The 18,984-nt window shown below is 65.2% G+C and overlaps 1 protein-coding gene across 2 annotated transcripts in view; it reads left to right on the top strand.

Moving 5' to 3' along the window:
* Positions 1–16,867, top strand: part of PXDN (peroxidasin) — a 72,317-nt gene extending 55,450 nt beyond the window's left edge. For both annotated transcript variants that reach the window (XM_077844305.1, XM_077844306.1), the window contains 8 exons: positions 344–501; positions 2,402–3,905; positions 7,442–7,576; positions 8,372–8,580; positions 11,987–12,107; positions 12,221–12,353; positions 14,108–14,221; positions 14,943–16,867. In XM_077844305.1, coding sequence (XP_077700431.1) covers positions 344–501; positions 2,402–3,905; positions 7,442–7,576; positions 8,372–8,580; positions 11,987–12,107; positions 12,221–12,353; positions 14,108–14,221; positions 14,943–15,062 — 2,494 coding nt within the window. In that variant the 3' untranslated portion in view covers positions 15,063–16,867. The remainder of the gene's footprint in view (positions 1–343; positions 502–2,401; positions 3,906–7,441; positions 7,577–8,371; positions 8,581–11,986; positions 12,108–12,220; positions 12,354–14,107; positions 14,222–14,942) is intronic.
* Positions 16,868–18,984: the final 2,117 nt, after the last annotated feature.

The following is an 18,984-nucleotide window of genomic DNA, read 5'->3' on the forward strand; positions in this document are numbered from 1 at the left end:
CCTGAGTAGGAGCCACAGAGCACACGTTCTAGGAGGTCTCGTCCCGAGAGCAGGCCCTCAGGCCGTAGCGTAGCTCGTTGGCAGCTCCTAAGCGTTTTATTCTGCATCGTAACTGGAACAGATGACCTGTGTTTTCTCTATTGACTTAATTGTTTGTTTTTAGTGTCTTTGGTTTTGTTGTGTTTGATGCCTTCCACTTGGGATGAGTAAGGTACGCAACATCACGTCTCTAGAAAAGTAGCTACAGAAATACTTAGTGGCAATAATTATATTTTTGGATGAGACTGATTTCTGTCCTCAAACGTTTCTTCTGTCTTCCCCGTGTGCTCCTGACCCCTGGCAGCCGCCCCCGAACCCCCAACGACCTGCTGGCCTTGTTCCGCTACCCGAGAGACCCCTACACCGTGGAGCAGGCGCGCGCGGGAGAGATATTTGAGCGGACGCTGCAGCTGATTCAGGAGCACGTGCAGCACGGCCTCATGGTCGACCTGAACGGAACAAGTCAGTCCCCCCTACCCCCCCCACCCCCGAGCGCCAGCCGCTCCCCCATGCCCTGCTGAGTGAGGACATGCCTGCCCAGGTGTGGGCCATGCTGGGTCTTGCAGCCACCGCCTCCCGGGCAGGGTCGGGCCCCTGGGACCTGGCCACTCGGCTGTGGTGCGGGAAACCTGGACAGGGGCGTCGGGCTGCCCTGGTGCCGCGTGGACCTGCTGCCGGCACAGGTGCTAGCAGCCAGGGTTTCCACCCTGTCGGAGCCTCCCTTCTCCTTCGGTAGCGAGCGGCCGTTTAAAGCTCTCGTGAGCGTGTGCGCGGAGCTCCGGGGTCTCCTGACTTGTCAGTGGGCCCATCTTGCCATCGGGGTGGAAACGTCCTTAAGAATTGAGCGTTCCTGGATACAAATGTGCAATGGCAGGTGTCCGTGGGGTGTCCCAGGGGGACCGGGGCGGCAGGTGACCATGGGGTGTCCCAGGGAGCCTGGCATGGCAAGTGTCTGTGGGGTGTCCATGGGGTGTCCCAGGGGGCCCGGTGTGCAGGTGTCCATGGGGTGTCCTGGGGGGGCCGGTGTGGCAGGTGTCTATGGGTGTCCAAGGGGTGACGGTGTGACGTGTCCATGGGTGTCCCGGGGGGCCTGATGTGGCAGGTGTCCGTGGGTGTCCCACGGGGCCCGGAGTGGCAGGTGTCCGTGGGGTGTCCCAGGAGAGAGGAACCTGCTGGCAGTGAGGTGCCTGGCGTGTGGAGCGCCTCCAGATGTGGCTGGAAGGTGGAGGTGACATCACTTGCTGCCTGAATGTGGGGAGTCAGGTGATAGGGTCTCTGCCCTGGGGGCTGTAAGTCCAGAGGTGACGCTCAGTGACCCAGAGGAGGGGGGGGGGGAGGAGCTGTCTCACCTCCGGAAGCTCCAGGCGTGCACTGTGATGCAGCTCCCTGGGTCTCTGGTCCTGCTTCCACAAAGCCGGTGTCATGATCCCAGCAGAAGAGAGAGACCATCGGAGCCGCCTGCCGACAGCCCCCCGGGATCCCTGTGTCCCGGGCTCTCGGGCACTACCCGTCCTCACGTCTAGTGTCTTCGCGGGTGGCTACCTGTGTGTGTCCAGGGACAGTGCCCGTTTCTAGCGTGCAGTACGGGCCGATGTGGTCGGAGGCGGTCGGGGCGGTTGGCGGGATTCCTGGTGCGTGGCCATCATCGGGACTGGTTCGTGCTCCGCGGTGACCCGCTGCCCGGTTTTGTCAGAGGCGCGGGGCGCAGCGTCGTCAGCTGCTTGCAGCCCCGGCTATCACACGTCTGCGACATGGGGCGGCCTGCGTGTACAGCCTAGACAGCCGGGGCCCCTGGGCACGGTGCAGGAGGGGACCTCCCTCGGGGCCTGTCCGCGACCCCCAACCGCCGGGGCTGCTGGCACCCATGCCCCAGTGTCTGAGCCCGTGTCGGGGAGCTGCCTGCTGACGCAGCGTCCGGGGGTGCCTGAGCCTGAGCGCCTGGGGGCGCACAGCTGGTGTCCCGGGCCTCCCGCAGCCCGCCGGCGCCCGCTTCTGATGGCGACTCCTCCTGCCTCCCGCCCCGTGGGGGGTCATTCAGAAGCCGCCCCCACAGGTCGGGACTGGCCCGGTTCCATTACACCAAAGTCCGTGTCGATCGGCTCTGAGCAGACACTGCGGAGAGAGGTCGTGGTGAGGGGCTCCCGGCAGGGTGGGCCGAGGGTGCGTGTGCACACACGCGCCCCTGCCCGGGTGCGGGGGTCTGCAGGCAGCCCCCAGAGCAGGCCCCGGTGCATGTCGGGTCCTCCCTGCTGAGTGGAACCCGGGCCGTCCCCTCCCAGCGGGCAGGTCTGGGGAGGACTGGGGGCTGGGGCCGCGTGTCGTGCCACCGCCCCGGGGAGTAAGGCACTCCCCTCTGCCGCAGGCTACCACTACAACGACTTGGTGTCGCCCCAGTACCTGAGCCTTATCGCCAACCTGTCGGGCTGTACCGCGCACCGGCGCGTGAACAACTGCTCGGACATGTGCTTCCACCAGAAGTACCGCACCCACGACGGCACCTGCAACAACCTGCAGCACCCCATGTGGGGCGCCTCGCTGACCGCCTTCGAGCGCCTGCTGAAAGCCGTGTACGAGAACGGCTTCAACACGCCGCGGGGCGTCAACCCCGGCCGGCTGTACCACGGGCACGCGCTCCCCATGCCCCGGCTCGTGTCCACCTCGCTCATCGGCACGGAGACCGTCACGCCCGACGAGCAGTTCACCCACATGCTGATGCAGTGGGGCCAGTTTCTGGACCACGACCTGGACTCCACGGTGGTGGCCCTGAGCCAGGCCCGCTTCTCCGACGGGCAGCACTGCAGCTCCGTGTGCAGCAGCGACCCCCCGTGCTTCTCGGTCGCCGTGCCCCCCAACGACCCCCGCGTCAGGAACGGGGCGCGCTGCATGTTCTTCGTGCGCTCCAGCCCCGTGTGCGGCAGCGGCATGACGTCCCTGCTCATGAACTCCGTGTACCCGCGGGAGCAGATTAACCAACTCACCTCCTACATCGACGCCTCCAACGTGTACGGGAGCACGGAGCACGAGGCGCGCGCCATCCGGGACCTGGCCAGCCACCGCGGGCTGCTGCGGCAGGGCATCGTGCAGCGCTCAGGGAAGCCGCTGCTGCCCTTCGCCACCGGGCCGCCCACGGAGTGCATGCGGGACGAGCACGAGAGCCCCATCCCCTGCTTCCTGGCCGGGGACCACCGCGCCAACGAGCAGCTCGGCCTCACCAGCATGCACACGCTCTGGTTCCGGGAGCACAACCGCGTGGCCACCGAGCTGCTCGGCCTGAACCCGCACTGGGACGGCGACACCGTGTACCACGAGGCCAGGAAGATCGTGGGTGCGCAGATGCAGCACATCACCTACCAGCACTGGCTGCCCAAGGTGCTGGGCGAGGTGGGCATGAAGGTGCTGGGCGAGTACCGCGGCTACGACCCGGGCGTCAACGCCGGCATCTTCAACGCCTTTGCCACGGCCGCCTTCAGGTTTGGCCACACGCTCATCAACCCCGTGCTCTACCGGCTGGACGAGGACTTCGAGCCCATCGCGCAGGGACACGTCCCCCTGCACAAAGCCTTCTTCTCCCCGTTCCGCATCGTGAACGAGGGCGGCATCGACCCGCTGCTCAGGGGCCTGTTCGGCGTGGCGGGCAAGATGCGCGTGCCCACCCAGCTGCTGAACACGGAGCTCACCGAGCGGCTCTTCTCCATGGCGCACACGGTGGCCCTGGACCTGGCCGCCATCAACATCCAGCGGGGCCGCGACCACGGCATCCCGCCCTACCATGAGTACCGGGTCTACTGCAACCTGTCGGCTGCCCACACCTTCGAGGACCTGAAGAACGAGATCAAGAACCCTGAGATCCGGGAGAAGCTGAGACGGTGAGTCCACGGGGACCGCGGGGCGTCTTTGGTAGGTAAAGGCCGCGCCTGGGAGCAGCCCCGCGGGCAGTGGAAGGGACCCTGGACCCCGAGCATGGAGACTGCAGGGGGGGGTGGGTTGGGCGGTGGGCTAGCTGGTGCAGGGGGAGGGGACTGGCCGCAGGGAGCACAAGGGCCCCACCTGGGGGAGCCTGGCTGTGGGGGCACGCTCCCGTGGCCTCCCCTGAATGCCTGCGGGTCCTGCGGGGGAGAAGGGTTGGGGGATGTAGGTGGGGATCTCTGGGGGTGAGCTGCGGGGGTGGGGTGTGTGTCTATGGGGGTGGAGCTGCGGAAGGAAGGCCTGCCAGGGGAGGGCAGCTGCAGAGGGGGAGGGCAGCTGCAGAGTGGAGCCCCCCCCCCCCCCCGTGGAGCTGCGGGGGGAGGGGGAGCTGCGGGTGTGGAGCTGCAGGGGGGGGTGAGGAGCTGTGGAGTGGAGCCACTGGGGTGGAGCTCTGGGGTCATATGCAGGAGTGGAGCTGCAGGGTAAGGGGGGCTGCGAGGGGGAGCTGCGGGGGGAGCTGCGGGGTGCCGGGGCTGGTGGGGATAGAGCTTGGGGGGAGGTGAAACTGCATAGTGGAGCCACGGGGGTGGAGCCGTGGGGGGGTCTGCGGGGGGGGGTTAGCTGCAGGGGGAGCTGCAGTGGCAGGGCGGGGGGGAGCTGGGGGGGGAGTTGCGGGGGGGGGAGCCGCGGTGGTGGAGCTGCGCTGCGCGGGGGGGGGGGGGGGGGGTGGCTGCGGGGTGGAGCTGCGGTTCTTCCCCCCGGTTCCTCCCCAACAGGCGGCAGAGGCTCAGGGCCACGTCCAGGAGGGTGGGCGCTGCCGGGCACCGGCCCCTCCTTTGGGCTCCGCGTCGTGCCCCCCGTGGCCCGCACGCTCGGCCCCCGCCCTCCTGGGGTCCCGCCCCGGGGGCTGCCTCCGTCGTGCCCGCAGTCCTGGTTTCCCGCCGGGAACGGCCCGGGGAGGGTTTCCTGGCGCTGACCCTGCATTTCGTCCGCGGCCACGTGTCCCGGCTCCCGCCGAGGCTCCTCCCGCCGAGGCTCCTCCCGCCGAGGCTCCTCCCGCCGAGGCTCCTCCCGCCGAGGCTCCTCCCGCCGGCCCTCTGGGGTCAGGGCCCGCCCCGCCGCCCCCCGGGGACCGCTCCCGCCACGCCCTGCGCGTTCGGGGAAGCCCTCGCGGCGCGCCCCCAGCCCCTTGGGTCCCGGCCCGCGCCCACGCCCAGGCCCACGCCGGCCTCGGGGTCTGAGCACCGCGCTCCGGTGCAGTCTCGGCGGCGGGGCCCGCGGGGTTCAGTGAGCCGCCTTTAGTCCCGGTGGCCGCGGATTCCGCCCCGCGTTCCCTTCCTTTGCCCCCTTCGCTTCCCTGGCTCAGAGGCGCTAGTGCCCCTGCGGAGGGGCGGAGGGATGGAGGATCGCCTAGGGTTGGAGAGGTGGAGGGGTGGAGGGGTGGAGGGGCGGAGGGGTGGAGGGGGTGGAGGGGCGGAGGGACGGAGGGGTGGAGGGGGTGGAGGGGCGGAGGGGCGGAGGAGGCGGAGGGGCGGAGGGGGTGGAGGGGCGGAGGGGCGGAGGGGGTGGAGGGGCGGAGGGGCGGAGGGGTGGAGGGGGTGGAGGGGCGGAGGGGGCGGAGGGGCGGAGGGGGTGGAGGGGCGGAGGGGCGGAGGGGGTGGAGGGGCGGAGGGACGGAGGGGTGGAGGGGGTGGAGGGGCGGAGGGACGGAGGGGTGGAGGGGGTGGAGGGGCGGAGGGGCGGAGGAGGCGGAGGGGCGGAGGGGGTGGAGGGGCGGAGGGGCGGAGGGGGTGGAGGGGCGGAGGGGTGGAGGGGCGGAGGGGCGGAGGGGGTGGAGGGGCGGAGGGACGGAGGGGTGGAGGGGGCGGAGGGGCGGAGGGGGCGGAGGGGCGGAGGTGTGGAGGATCGCCTAGGGTTGGAGAGGTGGAGGGGGCGGAGGGGTGGAGAGGCTGAGGGGCAGAGGGGTGGAGGGGCGAGGGATGTAGGACCACGGAGGGGTGGAAGGGGCAGAGGGGGCGGAAGGGTGGAGGGGGCAGAGGGGCGGAGTAGGGCCGCGGAGGGGTGGGGCGGAGGGGTGGAGGGGGCGGAGGGCCGTAGGACTGCTGGCCGCGGGGAGGGGCGGGGGCTGCCCAGGAGGGACGCCCAGGAGGGACGCCCCGCGAGCCGGGGACCCCTGACCACGCCCCACCTTAGCGGCGGCACAGTCGCTCGCACTGTTGCTCCGCGGCGGCCACGGGGAGGGCGCCCTGAGGTCGGCCGCGGCCCTGCGCGCTTGGAGGCCGGCTCCTCCGGGCCGCGGGAGGAGGGCGCAGGGCCTGGCCGCAGAGGGGGCGGCCCCGGGCCTCGCGGGGAGCGGCTCCCGACGTGGAGGCTGTGCCAGCGGGGCTCGTGGAGGGCGAGCGGCGTGGCGGCCCCCAGGTGCCCATACCTGCCCCCAGCCGGCTCCTCGGGGACCCGCCGCGGCCCATGCCCTTCCCGGACCGTGCTGGGCGGGCCCAGGCCTGAGCCCCAGCCGCGGGCGTCCCCGCTGCGCGGCGGGGCCTCTTGCGCTCGGGACCCCGCGGCCGCAGGGGTTCGCCCAGCGTGTTTGTTCCCGAGCATTTGGGCCCCTTGGTCGTGGGCTCGCGGGCCGCACGTTAGTCCAAGAAGTGTGGGAACCCCGGTGTTACAATTAGTCCCTTAAAGATCTGCCTCTGGGGGCGCCTGGGGGCTCAGGCCGCGACCTCGGGGTCCTGGGTTCGAGTCCCATGCCGGGCTCCCTGCTCAGCCGGGCTCTGCTGCTCCTCGCTCTGCCTCTCCCCGTCTCGTGCCCGCGTGCTCTCTCTGTTACTCTTTCAAATAAATAAATAAAATCCTTAAAAATACATAAAAAAAGGGGATCCCTGGGTGACTCGGCGGTTTAGCGCCTGCCTTTGGCCTGGGGCGTGGTTCTGGAGTCCCGGGATCGAGTCCCATGTCCGGCTCCCGGTGCATGAAGCCTGCTTCTCCCGCTGCCTGTGTCTCTGCCTCTCTCTCTATGTCTATCATAAATAAATAAATCTTTAAAAAAGGTACATAAAAAAGTAAGAGTCTACATTTAGTTATATGAAGTTTATTCACTTGTATTTATGAAAAGACACTGGAAGGGCAGACGTTACAGCGTCAGGGGTGGTTATTTCTGAATGGAGAATTGGAATGTTACTTTTCTTTCTACCAGCTTGGTTTTTGTTAATTTTCTTTGTACCAGCTTGGTTTTTCTAAACTTAAATGTGTGCATGTGTGTGTTTTATTCACGTATATATAAACAAAGTATGGAGATTTTTAGAAATATGGATAGATGCTTTAAATGAATAGAAGTGAATTTTCTTTTTCTTTGTTAACAGAAAGTGGGAAATATGCTAAATAATAATAAAAAATGAGGACTTTTTTCATGTTTGCTTTATTCACTGCTTACAGCTTTCTTCAGCAAATTTAAGGATTCACTTGTTTATTGTTTTTTTTTTCTTTTTTATGGTAGGTTATATGGATCTCCACTCAACATTGATTTATTCCCCGCCCTCATGGTGGAAGACTTGGTCCCAGGCAGCCGGCTGGGGCCCACCCTAATGTGTCTGCTGAGCACGCAGTTCAAGCGCTTGAGAGATGGGGACAGGTAAACCCAGGTGCCCCAAGGACAGGTGAAGTCTGATGCTATAGGGGACAGGTGAAGACAGGTGCTACAGGGCACAGGTGAGCGTAGGTGTCTGGGGGACAGGTGAATGCAGGTGATGTAGGCATCAGGTGAATGCAGGTGCCACAGGAACAGGTGAACACCGGTGCTGCAGGGGACAGGTGAATACAGGTACACTGGTATGGGTGAAGACAGGTACATTGGGGATAGATGAAGACAGATGCCACAGGGCACAGGTGAAGGCAGTTTACCATGGGGACGGGTGAAGACAGTGGTATAGGGCACAGATGAAGACAAGTATCATGGAGACAGGTGAAGGCAGGACCACGGGACAGGTAAAGACAGGTACCACGTTGACAGGTGAAGGCAGGTGCTACAGGGGACAGGTGAAGGCAGGTACCACGGGGACAAGTGGGTGCAGGTGTTCTGAGGACACATGAAGACAGGTGCTGCAGGGCACAGGTGAAGGCAGGGAACGTGGGGACAGGTGAGTGCAGGTGTCCCGGGGACAGGTGAAGACAGGTGCTGCAGGGCACAGGTGAAGGCGTGCACCTTTCTGGAGACGCAGGGAGGCAGGAGCCGTTGGTGGCGATGCTGACGGTCTGCCGGCTTCAGCCCAGATTCTCTGTTGTTTCTTGAGAAGGGAACCGGGCCCGTGCGTCGCCCCGTGAGTCCACGTCGACTAGGTGGCGTCGCGCGGGGACAGGCCTCCCGGGAGCGTTGGCGTTCACCCGTGTCTGTGCCTCTCTGCTTTCCTCTGGCCCCGGGGAAGCACAGGTTGTGGTACGAAAACCCGGGGGTGTTCTCCCCGGCGCAGCTGACGCAGATCAAGCAGACGTCCCTGGCCAGGATTCTGTGCGACAACGCCGACAACATCACGCGTGTGCAGCGGGACGTGTTCCGCGTGGCTGAGTTCCCCCACGGGTACGGCAGCTGTGACGAAGTTCCCAGGGTGGACCTGCGCGTGTGGCAGGATTGCTGTGAAGGTGCGCGTCCGGGGTGCGGGCAGGGTGCGCCGTCCTCGCCGCCTGTGGCTCACGGCTCGGGGCAGCCACCCACGGGGCAGGGAGGAGGGGGGCCCGGCTGGGTCTGGGTCTGGAGCCCGCGGGGGACACTGACTCGCACTCCCCAGGGAGCGCAGCACACGTCAGACTCACTGTGTAGACACGTTTGCTGCGCGTTCCAAACGCCTGTGCCGACAGGTCCTGGAGCGTGTCGTGAGGGGTCGTGAGCCGGGGCTGATGGGTCCTTGCGGCTTCCCCGTGTCCCCAGGTCCCGCTGTGGCTCGCTGTCACCATCTCCTAATTCGGATGTAATTGGGGCTTTACTCAAACTGCAGTCTGACCGCGGTCGAGGAGGCTGGGCGTGTCCTGGGCCCCCGGGAGCTGCTCTCCTGCCCCGGTCGCTCTCCTGCCCCGGGTCGCGGCCACAGCTCCTCCCCTCCGCCCCCTCCTTTCTGCGGGTCCTCCTTGGTAGGGGCCCAGGGCGCAGGTTAGCACTGTTCTTGCTCTGCGCACGTCTGCGCGTGGCTGGGTGTCTGACCTGGTTGTGGCTCTGCCTCCGTCGGGCTGTCCTGTCTGCGTGAATATACTATGCGTGTGTACGGCATAGATGTGGCGCCCGGGTGTGTGGCACACGTGATTTGTAATAGTCTAGGATTCACGTGCAGATGCAGCCGGTTTACCGCCCACCCCACGTCCCGAAACAGTCACGTTCTCACTATTACATCCAAGGGAAACTTGTTTTTGTTTTGTTTTAGCTTTTTTTTTTTTTTTTTTTAAGAAATAACCTCGCTGGTGTGTCCAGCTCCGCGTGCGTCTCGGTGGCTAGGGCGGCAAGCTGGGTCCTTGCACCCGCAGGAAGCAGCTCTTCGGAAGCCCCTGGGCAAAGCCGATTCTGCACAAAACGCCGTGTCCTTTTTTTTTAAAAGTTTTTTTTTTTTAATTTTTATTTATTTATGATAGTCACACAGAGAGAGAGAGAGAGAGAGAGAGGCAGAGACACAGGCAGAGGGAGAAGCAGGCTCCATGCTCCGGGAGCCTCATGTGGGATTCGATCCCGGGTCTCCAGGATCACGCCCCGGGCCAAAGGCAGGCGCTAAACCGCTGCGCCACCCAGGGATCCCAAAACGCCGTGTCCTGATAGTGTTACCGGGTCCCCCTGCTGCTCGGTGGCGGCTGAGCCGGGTTTTCCGTTGTCTCAGAAAACCCAGAGCCCCGGGACAGATGGGCACTGGCAGCGGGATTTGTCATCGGGCCGCTGTCCCCTTGTGCACCTGCTGAGACCCCCACGCTGTCCCTCCAGGTCCGGAACTGCCCTGGGTCAGGAAGGCTTCGTGAGCTTTGTCTTCCATTGTAGGTCAAAAGCCACGTTGGAAATATAGCAGAAAGACAAAGAATTGGGGTTTGACGGGCCCAAATGTCAGGTGCTGTTTACTTTGCGATTTAAAAAATCACAGAGCAGCTTGCTCGAGCTCCCGCAGAGCCGTCAGCGCGTTTGTGGAGCGAGGCGTGACGCTGGCGCGCAGGAGAGCCCTGAGAACCTCCGCGTGGGCAGTTTCTGTGTCTTCTTCTGAAGTGAGAAACTGCCCCTTTGTGAGGATTGATGGGGCACACGCATGCACACGCACACACACGCAAACACAAATGCACACAGCTTTTAAGTAATTGCACTGATTTTAAAATAGTATAAATGGTTCATGTACTTCATTGGATCTGTATGTTGTTAGTTTTATCACGTATCACTGTTCCCTCAATCCCTGTGATACTTGTGTCTGTATGAGTACATGTGCATACATGTGTTTCTGCACACACGTGTAGGTGTGCCTGTGTGCCCGCACGTGTATATGCATGCGCCGTCTGTACAAGCATGTGCACGTGTTGTGTTTGTAAGGGAAGACGCCTTTTTCCCTAAACTAGCAGAGGAGGTCGCAGGCAGTGTTCCGCCCTCCCCAGGAATGACAGGCGTGTGCAGGGGCAGCACAGGGCACACGTGCGCCCTTCCCACACGGGGGCCTCACGCCCAGCCCGTTGGCTGCCACAGTCCACAGCAGGAGCTGGGCAGGCCTTCCCCTGCCCTGCCTAGACGGACCCTCCCAGGGTTCGGTTCTCAGATTAGGTGCAGGTTGTGACATGGGCGGGGCTGGGGCCTGTGGGCGGGGCCGGGGGGCCTGTGGGCGGGGCGGGGCCCTGTGGGCGGGGTTGGGCCCTGTGGGCGGGGTTGGAGCCCTGTGGGCGGGGCGGGACCCTGTGGGCGGGGTTGGGGCCCTGTGGGCGGGGTTGGGGCCCTGTGGGCGGGGTTGGGGCCCTGTGGGCGGGGCGGGACCCTGTGGGCGGGGCGGACCCTGTGGGCGGGGCGGGGCCCTGTGGGCGGGGCGGGACCCTGTGGGCGGGGCGGGGTTGGAGCCCTGTGGGCGGGGCTGGCACTCTGAGCAGCTCCAGGAGGCTCCCCTGTGGCTGGTCCTCCCACTAGGCACCTGGACGCGGGTCACCTGGCTGGAGCATGAATTCCGCGTTTGCCAGGTGTGAGATCGGGAAGGTCTCTGGGTTGGGAAGGTGAAGGCCGTCGGTCTCGCTAGTGAGCACCTCCTGTCGCCCCGAGGCCGCCTGGGCTGCGGGTCACCAACGCTGCTGGTGATGAGCGCTTCCCCCTCGGAGCGCGACCCGGGGCCTCCCGGGGCCTGTACCCTGTGAACCCGTGTCAGGCTGGGGTCTCGGGAGCTGGGCCAGGTTTGAGTGGGAAGCTGGTTGCTGCTAAGTTAAATCCCAGAATGCGAGGACGGGTTGTCTGCGGGTCTGTCCTGTGCACGGCGGTGTCCTTGCGTTCCAGCGGCGGTCACGGCTGGCTGGCCCGGGGAGGAGCGTGCCAGCCTTTTCCGCATCCTTTCCTCCTCCCGGGATTTCTGCCACTGCTCTGGACACTTCAGCATTTGGGAAGGGCCGTTCGTAGCCTTGGCCACAGTCCTGGGTGGTGGGGCCCAGGCTGGAACCGGGTGTTGGTGGGATGGTGTAGTCGGGGCCAAGCAGAGGGCACCCAGGGAGCAGAGCCTGGGGCCGGAGGAGGGAGCACAAGGTGCCCCGGCTGCGGAGGACGGGGACGCCCTGGCCTAGTGCTCGGCCTCTGCGTGCGGGCAGGAAACACAGGGTTGAGAGGACAGCAGGTGCGGGGTGTCCCAGCAGGAAGCTGCCCTGGCCGTTGGCCAGGAGACCGGGCGAGGTTGGGGCCTCCAGGGAGCAGGAGGATGAGGTCCAGAGAGGCTGTCCTTCCCTGGAGGGAGGAGGGAGGCCACGCTGGCGTCGTAGATAAGCTGTGACGTCGAGGCGGCGCGTCCCAGGATGGGCACAATTGCTCCTGGAGGATAGCTGGCGTCTCACACCCCCCACCTCACCTCAGACTGCAGGACCCGGGGACAGTTCAACGCGTTTTCCTACCACTTCCGAGGCAAGCGGTCCCTGGAGTTCAGCTACCAGGAGGATGAGCCCACCGGGGAAGCAGGCCCCGCAGGGACCCCAAGGTACGGCCGTCCTTGGGGCAGGGTCCTGGGGCGGGGCGCCTGTGGCCCCCGGGACCCACGGCCTGTGTGACGTGCTGAGGTCTGTGAGCGGCTTGTGCTTCTTCCTTGTGCAGCATCGGGAAACGCAGGAAGCATCCGGGCAATGCCACGGCCGCCTCGGGCGAGCACCCACAAGTACCGGGCGCCAATGACTTCAAGGACTTCGTTCTGGAAATGCAAAAGACCATCACAGACCTCAGAGAACAGGTACCTGTCGCTGCACGCCCTGCCCCGCGTCACAGATGGCCTTGCCTCTGCGACCCTGCTGGCATGACGTGGTCCCCGGCTCCCTCGTCGGGAGCGTGACACGTCTGGGGCGTGTCACTTCTGTCCTGGTGGCTCTTCTCCTGTGGCCTGCGTCTGGCCACATGGGCCTGGCCCTGGGCTTCCTGGTGGCCGGGGGGCTCTCACGGTGGGCTGCCGGCAGGTACTGTCCTGGGCAGCCCGGAGCCCCGCAGCGGCCGTAGGTCAGGATTAGGGCCACGGAGAATTCAAACCTCAGGGGTCCTGTTCCAAAGATGCTTTTTCAGGAACGTCGGTTGACTCCTTGTTCCGAGGGAGGGTCAGAGGTATTTTGTGGTCAGGCGCCCCTCGGTGCAGGGAAGGGGACCGGCACCAAGGGTTTCCGCCCTGGGCTCTTCTCCGAGGACTTTTAGGGTTTTGCAGAAAATGACACGTCTGCCTGCCCCACCGCACCCCGGGGGCTGCTGCCCGTGCCCCCGGGCCCGCCCATCTGTGAACCCTGCTGTGGCCTCATGGCTCCTTCCACCTGCAGGAGGAAACAGCACCGCTGTGCATCTCCTTCACTCTGCTCACCCTGCATTTCAGGGCAGGCTGCTTGCTGGTTGGGGGCGGCAGGTTTGGAGAAATGCAGGGGGAACATCTGCTGTGACTGTTGGCTGCTCCCCGGGGGACACGTGGGTAGTTCGTGGGCACTTCTCCGTCTGCACGGCCCGGCCTGGTTCGCACACTTGCAGCTATGTTCTAATTGTCTCCGAGGGAGACGCTGGCCGAGATTCGTCCTGCCTCTTCCGGCTTCCCGCTGAAATTTGGTCAGCGGCCACCGAGGCCCCCTTCCCCGTCCCCAGCTGCCCTGCCCGGCCCGTGGATGCGGCTTCAGGATTTGGGACCCGACTCTGAGCCCTGGGAACTTCAAGATCGATTATGCTGAGGAGCCCGAGTGCCGGAGGCAGCTTCCCTCCAGAGCCCACCTGAGAGCGGGCAGCACTGGTCCCGGCTGCGGGCGGGGGGATGCAGGCCGCACGGGGCCAGGTGACCCGGGCCACGGAGACCATGGGTCACATCCCTGGGAGGCCGTGCTTTGCGCGGCACTGTTCCATGAAGTGGGTGGAAGGCGTTCAGTGTCCGCTGCGGGCGGTGTGCGTGTCCAGTCAGTCTTGGCGCGTCATCCTTTATCAGAGCAGACGCATCGCCAGGTGTTCGCACCGGGTTGTCCACTCTCCTCTGGGGGGCCGGGAGATTCGGTTGCCTGGAAAACGCCCCTCGAGGTCCAGTAGATGAGGCAGGGGTTTCGTGGGCCGCCGGCCCCTCCACGTGCAGAGAGATAAGCCATCCAGCCGTGTGGCCGTTGGCCAGTGGCAGCGAGGAGGAGGGCGCCCTGGAAGGCCCGCGGCGGGGCTGGTGGCCGCTCGCAGGTGTCCGCGGCCGGGAGTCTTGGGGCAGGTGATCGTGCCTGGCGGTTGCCGCTGAGGCCTGTGGGAGCCTCTCCCTTGATTCCTGTCCTCTTGCCGGCCGCTGCCGTGGGGTAGCCTGTGCCCCCTGACCCCCGACGCGGCGGTGTCACATAGGGCCGTGCCGTGTGACACCACCAGCTGTGTGACGGGCGAATCTGAAGCATCCCTGTTGAGCAGGAGGCGTCAATGCAGGCGAAGGCACAGACGCACTTGCCAGGCTGAGCTCGTCGCCGGAAGTGACCGCTGCACCTTTTTGCTTTGCTGCAGATAAAGAGGCTGGAGTCCCGGCTCAGCACCGCGGACTGCACGGATGCCGACGGGGAGCCGCACGCCAACGGCGCCAAGTGGAAGCGAGATGCGTGCACCGCCTGCGAGTGCCGTGTGAGTACGGGGCTGTGCCATGGGAACGGGTGCACGGACCTCCCCCAGGACCCCAAGCTCTGCGCCAGGTGGCCCCACTGCCCTGGGGGCCTCGGCCCTCCTCTTAGAAGCCGGAGGCTCTCCCCCGGAGCACCGTGCAAGGCCGACCTGCACACACTGCCCCAGGTGGCCACGGGCTGTTCACGCCAGCGAGGAGCTGGGCCCGCCAGGCGGTTGTCGGTCTGCACAGAAGTGGACGGGGGCGCCGCGGTGGCCGCAGTGGCCACGGTGTCCAGGCTGGGGCTTCAGGGCAGAGGCTGGGGAGGTGGGTTGGAAGATTGGTGGGCCAGCCTGGTGCCTGAGGTGTCCACAGGGATTTGTTCCAGGGTCCAGGAGGGGAGGGTTCCCTGGGGTCCTCGGTGGTTGTGCTGTTTGGGAATGACAGCAGAGCGGGGATGGCACGGGGTCCAGCAGCATCTCCCTCCTTTGACCTCCTGGTGGACATCCCGGACGTGAACTTGGGGTCCCAGGGGCGGGCCCCGTGGTCCTGGGCTCTCTGCAGGGACGGAGGGCCGTCAGGGCGATGGGCGGGTCCTCTGGACGCAGTGCGGGGTGTCCGTAGCTGCTCCTCAGCGGCCCTCCAGCCCTGTTACAGACCCACGCACGGTCGAGAAGGTGGACAGGCGGGGTGATGCCGACGCCGTGCCCCGGGAGCTCACGGTCCGGGTCCTCTCTCCTCCAGGACGGGCAGGTCACCTGCTTCGTGGAAGCCTGCCAGCCCGCCGAGTGCCCGGCGCCTGTGAGAGCCCGCGGGGCCTGCTGTCCGGTCTGCCCGAGAGATGGTGTGGGGAGGAAGCCCTAGGCGCGGGGAGGCCTCCGGGGTCCTCTGCGCGTCCTCGAGCCCCACGGCCGGCGCAGGCGTGCGCACGGGAGGGGCCCCTTCCGTGTCAGTGGAGAACGGGTGCTTCGGCCAGAGCATGCTCGGAGGAGAAACCACAGACACGTGTCCTAACTTCACGTTAGATTCTCAGGTTTTTATTTAATGTTTTTAATGAAATATTGGTGCTACTATTAAATTGCACAGTTAAGTCATCTAGTCTCCTAAATTCACTTCCCTGGATACCACCGTTTCTTCTCGACCAAAAGTGAGTCCCGCTTGGTTCTGACACCTGGAGCTCGCAGAAGAGCCAGCCGCGGTTCGGGCGCGTCGCGGAGCCGCCGGAAGGACACGTGCCGCGGCAGAAAGGGAGGACAGATCGTAGGGGTGACGGTCTGGGTGGGGGTGCGGGCCCCTGCGGCCCCGCCGAGGCAGCAGTGTGTGGTCCCCGGAGGGACAGCCCCGCCGCTCAGTCGCTCGCCCGCCCGCCCGCCCGTGGCTTCCAGCACCTCGCCCGTGAGACTGACAGGAAGCCGCATGCAGAAACGGGTTGGTTTTCGCCACAACTCGCGTGACGCTGCCTGGCGTGGACGCCCGCGAAGCCCTGTTCCTACGGAAGGCCGGCGTCCGTGTTCCGTCCTGCCCTGGCCGGGGCGCGCAGAGGACTCCCCCCGACGGAGGCGTCGGCGTTGGGGACTTCCTGACTTCGTGTGAGTCGTGTGAGTGCCTTACAGAAACGCAGTCGACCCCTTTACCTCATCTGTATTTCCAAAATGCATGACGTTGTATGAAATGTTGCCCGTGTTTAGGCGTCAGGAATGGCAGAAAAATCACTTCCGCTACGCAAGAGCTGTGTTAGAATTGAGAGAAAAGCAGCTCTCATACCTCATGGTCACTCTCTTCCTAATCGACGAAAACCTCCTGTTTTGTTCTAAACGGTGAAGTCACCTGTGTCCTGAGAAGTGTGTCCCTGAACGCAGCAGCGCGGCTCTACAGGCCCGGACCCCAGTGCCCACCGCGTGCGGGCGCCGAGCGGAGCACACACCCAGGCCCCCGCCCCGCGTGGGGGGCCCCCGAGGACGCGGGTGGTCTCAGTACGTGGTGGCCGGCAAGTCCCCGGCGGGGGCGCCCGGGTGGCGGTCACTGTGCTGGCCTGGAGGTGGGGGCTCCTGGCGGGCAGGCACGTGGTGGGCAGCTTCAGAGCCTGGTCCGGCCCGACCCCAGGCAGGAGCCCCCCCAGCCCCGTGACCCGGCTGCCACGACCCCGGGGCGGGGCGAGCGCACCCACTGGGGCTTTAGACGCTGCCAGCTCGATTTCTCGTGCTCAGAACGTGAAGTGGGAAATACGAGCAGGTGTCTCGTGGGGCAGGGGCTTCCTGGGAGATACCGAGTCACGTGGAGTAACCAAATGTCAGAACCGATTTGTGTGGGCGAGAGAGTGGACGGCCGTGTGTGCAGCGCGGGGTCACGGAGTTGCTCAGGTACACGATGACCGCGCACCCGCGGCCCGTGAGCGTCTGGAGGCTCCCGCGCCGGTGGGAACGTGTGGCTGGGCCTGCGTGCTCGGGGGAGGGGCCGTCCGCGCCTGTAACGTTGCGGGCTCCCCGTGTCCTCACGCCCGAAGGGACCCTCGGCGGCCACGCGAGGCGAGTGTACATATTTATTTACCCCCTGACTGTCGCCAGCAGCCCAGCGCCTTCCTGTGTTCATTGTAATCAGTTCATTACCAAAGAGACGTTTGCACTATGTACCGATGCCGCCAGTTCAAATAAACGGGCCACGTCTTCAAATGGAGCCTGGCATGCTTCTTTGGGTCCCGCCCGCGGCGCAGTGGCCGCTCGCGGGCGCCGTGCTGTGACAGCAGGGGCGAGGAGGAGCGAGGGCGGATTCAGGGGGGCTCTGATGCCAGGCGGCCTGGGCGCTCACGGGGCCGAGGGGCTGGCTCTGGGCCGGGTGGCGGGGCCCGGGAGAGCCTGCGGCGGCCGCCCCTACCCCCGGGTGCATCCTTGTCACAGGGACTGCGTGGCCCTGGGGACCCGGGATGGGAGGGCTCCTCTCCACGAGGTTGTGGGGTCGCAGGGCCGCCTTCCCTCTCTGGGATCGGGGACGGGGGGTGGGGGGGCGGGGGCTGGGCAGCTGGGAGGACCCGGGGCCTTTCTCCTGCTTCAAGCGAACCTAATACAACTGGCGACGGCCGACGACCTGCATGTTGCTTTCAGAGTCACAGAGAAGGTCCAGAGACCCCTCCGCTGCCTTTTGAACACCCCTCACCCCCGTTCCCTGCTGCAGAAGGGGCACCGCTGACCTACGTCGTCCCGTTTTATCTGCTGAGTGATTCAGCAGAGAGATGCTCACGTGTGTCCACGGAACCCAACGAGCGCATCTTTTTTTTTTTTTTTTTAAAGATTTTATTTATTTATTCATGAGAGACACAGAGAGAGAGAGGCAGAGACACAGGCAGAGGGAGAAGGCAGCTCCATGCAGGGAGCCCGATGTGGGACTCCATCCCGGGACCCCAGGATCACGCCCTGGGCTGAAGGCGGCGCTAAACCACTGAGCCACCCGGGCCGCCCCCCAACAAGCGCATCTTAAACGTGTTTCATGTTTAGGAAACCAGTCCTGGCTGTCGGGGCAGCGGTTCCGGAAGTCACGTTCCACTCTGGGTGGATGGACCACGTGACGACCTGGCACCGCTGAAGCCGGGAGGCGAGACGGCACCTGTCGGGTGCTGGGGGTGTCCTGTGGCTGCGGAAGGGGGGTTGTGGTGCCCGCCGCCTGGGACGCTGCGCCCGGGCCGTGGGGGCTCCAGACACACTGCCCAATCCCGCCACCTCCCCCTCGCACCTGCCCCGCCGCCTCCAGGCTGGCCTCCCAGCCCTCGCTGCCTCTCCCCGGCCAGATGGCGTTCTTGTTCTTCAGCTGTTGGGTGCCCGTTTGATGCTTCAGATCCTGGTTGTGGGTTCGAGGTCACTCGGGTTCAGGGGGACAAGCATCCTGCCAGCGGGGTAGCCGGTTTGACTGGAAGGTCCCAGGTGCCCTTGGCTTCCCGGAGCCCTATCCTCATCCTTCCCGCAAGCAGCCGCTGGAGGAAGGCGTGCACGTCTGTGGGATCTGCGGAGAGGCGCTGGGCTTCCACCTGCGGTCTCCGCGTCGGCCCCCTGTGCAGAGGCCCGCGTCCCGCCCACGGCGCGCACGTCCCTCTGCCCTTCTCGCGGTGGCCTCGAGGTCACCTTCTTTCCATTATGATCCGTGACAGCTGTGCCGGGAAGCTGCGGTTTCCAGGAATCGCTCCATGGGCCGTGGGGTGGGGACGAAGGGGGAAGGAAGCCCTCCCGGCCGAGTGTTCCCTCCCGGCGGGTCCCCGCTGTGCCTGTTCTCCCGCAGCCTTGGGCAACGGGCACGGAACCCGATTTTCATTATTCTTTCTGCCGTTTCCAACCCTGAGCGTCGTGTGAAACGTCATGGAAAACCTGACTCCCGGCGTGTTTCCCAAAACCGACCCCTGTCCGCTGGTTAGCGAGCCTCGTCCCGAGTTCTGTGGCCGCGTGACGTCATTGTCAGATGCTTTCCCAATGATCCACACACATCCTTCTGGCGCGCAGACAGATTTTCTTCGTTTTGTCCTCAGTGAGCAAAACCAATCAGGCGACCAAGGCAGCCGGTGCCGAGGGCCTCGCGTGAGCTGTTCTCAAAGAGCTTCCTGCAGCGCGTCGCTGTTTGTGCTCTTTAGAGATTTCTGCCCTAAAATAGTGACCGCCGCCCACCGCCAGGGTCGCGGCCTGGAGGGGCGGGTGCTGGTGCGCGGGGACCATGCTGACCGGCCCCGCACCCCAAGGGCAGCCCGCCCGACCCCGCGGCCAGTGCTTCCCTCAGGGCACCAGATCCGCGGAAAGCCAGCGCCGCCCAC

This window comes from Canis aureus, chromosome 12, assembly GCF_053574225.1.
Source record: "Canis aureus isolate CA01 chromosome 12, VMU_Caureus_v.1.0, whole genome shotgun sequence".
NCBI classification, from domain to species: domain Eukaryota; kingdom Metazoa; phylum Chordata; class Mammalia; order Carnivora; family Canidae; genus Canis; species Canis aureus.